Genomic DNA, 724 nt, shown 5'->3' on the forward strand with positions numbered 1-724 from the left:
AGCCCAGGATAAGGGTTTGGCCCAGGATAGCATGAAATGGGATGGGGGGAGGTTAGCCCAGGATAGTGGGGGTGTGGGGGCATAATTTAGCCCAGGATAAGGGTTTATCCCAGGATAGTGTGTGTGTGTTGGGGGTGGGGGGAGCCCAGGATAATGGGGGAAAGTTAGCCCAGGATAGTGGGGGGAGGAGGAGAGTTTAGCCCAGGATAGGGGTTTATCCCAGGAGAGAGAAAGTGTGTGTGTTGGGGGGGGTAGCCCAGGATAACAGGGGAAGGCTAGCCCAGGTTTAGCGTGGGATAGTGTCTGCGTGTGGGGGGAGGGAAGCGCAGCATCGCCCAGAATGGGGGGTAACTTGAGGCGGGGGCTTAGCCTAGGATAGCGGGGCGGGTTACCCCAGAAGGGGGCGTTATCCCGCGGCAGCGGGGGGTTAGCGAGGGATGGGGGTTGACCCCAGCACGACCCCGGTCGGAGCCGGGCAGGTCTAGCCAGGCCGGCCGGGCTCCCCCGCACAAGTCGGACCAGGGCTCGCCGGAGACGAGCGCTCAGCCGGGGGAGGGGAGAGCCCGTGGCGGGCCCTCGCCCGGCAGTCCTCCTCTGCTCTCCTCTCCCGGGGCAGCGGGGTACTTTACCCGAGTCTCCCCCGGGCACGGCCGGCGGCAGCGAAGCCACGTACACGGCCGCCACGGCAGCGCCCAGCGCGGCGGCCCCAACGCCCGCTCCCCGC

At 66.7% G+C, this 724-nt stretch overlaps 1 protein-coding gene across 1 annotated transcript in view; it reads right to left on the reverse strand.

The window, feature by feature from the left end:
- The window catches only part of TMEM260 (transmembrane protein 260), a gene marked incomplete at its 5' end in the record, with an annotated part of 61250 nt that extends 60530 nt beyond the window's left edge, over window positions 1-720 (reverse strand). The window contains one exon of the mRNA XM_019519888.1: window positions 630-720. Within this exon, the coding sequence (XP_019375433.1) occupies window positions 630-720 (91 nt within the window). The remainder of the gene's footprint in view (window positions 1-629) is intronic.
- Between the last annotated feature and the right edge of the window lie 4 nt (window positions 721-724).

This window comes from Gavialis gangeticus, unplaced genomic scaffold (assembly GCF_001723915.1).
Source record: "Gavialis gangeticus isolate Ggan-Ray unplaced genomic scaffold, GavGan_comp1, whole genome shotgun sequence".
Classification (NCBI taxonomy): domain Eukaryota; kingdom Metazoa; phylum Chordata; order Crocodylia; family Gavialidae; genus Gavialis; species Gavialis gangeticus.